Here is a 1,579-nt window from a genome sequence, read left to right as displayed (position 1 = left end):
GAAAAGTAACTCACTGCAGGCCTTAAGAGCGGGATGTGGGAAGGTTGTGTCTAGAAATGAACTGCAAGACTAGCATGAAGAGTTCATGGCTTTGCCTATTGCGAGGGGCTACAATATATACATCACATATCATCACCATGACTTAAGACACAACTTCTGATGTACTTTAGACGTGAAGGTAGTGATGTTGGGGTAGGAATGAGCAGCAAAGAAGATACTAGGTGGTGTATGGACAAAGGCAAAGTTACTCCTGTAATAAATAATAGCAAAAACTGTTTTTCTACTTTAATTGTTAATAAATGAAAGAGGTAAAAAAGGCCAACATGGAGAAATAAACTCGTTCTTCCCACCACGCTTCCAAGTCACTTCTTAAGCATTAGCAGAAGGGGAATGGACTAGTAAGCCACCGACCTGGTCTTGGCAAAGTGCTGAGCTGACCTAAAGTTGAGGGGCTCTGTGTCTTTTTATGGGGGAGACTCAAAGTGGTCCAGAAGGGGAAGCAGCAGGTAGCCATGTGGAGGGTAGAGTGCCTGGGGAATTGCTTATAGACTTGAGAAATAGATCTGTAGGAAGTGCTTCCCATTAGATGTCCAGAGACACTTAGCAAAAGAGGCTAGGGAAAAGTCAGTATTGTCCTTTTACTGTTTTATTAGGACAATCCTTATAAAAGGATTGGGTCAGAGAAAAGTTGATCAATTCATTCAAACCTAGAATGAACTAAGGAGTGGGTTGGCTTAATTTGTTATGTAGTATTTGGGGGCTTTGGGTTTTGGTTTTTGTTTTTTTCATTTATAAGCTGATTTTGGAGCTATGATTGCTTGTTAAAAGAATTACATGTTAAATGATGTCACGCTGTTTATTTCATATTTTCTGATTGTTAAGACCAGGCAAGAAGATTGGAGTTTTTAAGCATATGAAAACCCTTTTCTTTAGGGTATTTATGTGCATTTATCTTCCAAGAACCCCATGAAGACAAGACCTTATTTGTCTGATTCACCATTGTACCCTCCATCTAGCAGTGTGTGTGTGTGTGTGTGTGTGTTGATAAACGAGGGAACTTTCAATCTTATTCCTAGAATCAAAGCAAAAATAAGCTCCCCTTGCCTCAAAGGGGCATGAAAGACTAGATGATATTTAGTTCTAATCTTATTCAAAAACTAATTTGATGAATAATTATAAAAGTGCTCTGGAAGGGGAAGAGGCAGATAGCCATGTGGAGGGTAGAGTGCCTGCATATCCCCTGAAAATGTCTACCCTGGCACCTCCAATTTGATGTGATAATTCACCAGAAGGCAGGGTTCAGGCATGAGATTTGCCTATTTTTGTTTTACTGACAGAAACCAAGGGGTGCAGTGCCTGAGCTTTGAAGGGAAAGGCTACTAAAAGGGTGAAGTGCTTGAGTTCTGCAAAAGGAAGAGACAGAGGGCAAATCGGGTTTACAACTCACAGGAAATTTAGTCTACCTTTTTTCAAGCAGGATTGGTTGTACTGTCTTAAAAGCAAACATTGAGAGTCTGCTGTGAATCACTGGCACAGTTAAATGAGCACACACTGCTTCATGTGATAGGGCAGGAGTTGT

General features: G+C 40.5%; 1 protein-coding gene across 1 annotated transcript in view; it reads left to right on the top strand.

Moving 5' to 3' along the window:
- Window positions 1-992, top strand: part of LOC102764725 (E3 ubiquitin-protein ligase TRIM68) — a 12,168-nt gene extending 11,176 nt beyond the window's left edge. Inside the window, exon 9 of the mRNA XM_006762359.2 lies at window positions 934-992. Coding sequence (XP_006762422.1) covers window positions 934-992 — 59 coding nt within the window. The remainder of the gene's footprint in view (window positions 1-933) is intronic.
- The last annotated feature ends 587 nt before the right edge of the window (window positions 993-1,579 follow it).

Source organism: Myotis davidii, unplaced genomic scaffold (genome assembly GCF_000327345.1).
Source record: "Myotis davidii unplaced genomic scaffold, ASM32734v1 scaffold58, whole genome shotgun sequence".
NCBI lineage: Eukaryota > Metazoa > Chordata > Mammalia > Chiroptera > Vespertilionidae > Myotis > Myotis davidii.
The sequence above is the reverse complement of the archived record's forward strand: the minus strand, read 5'-3'. Positions and strand labels throughout refer to the sequence as shown.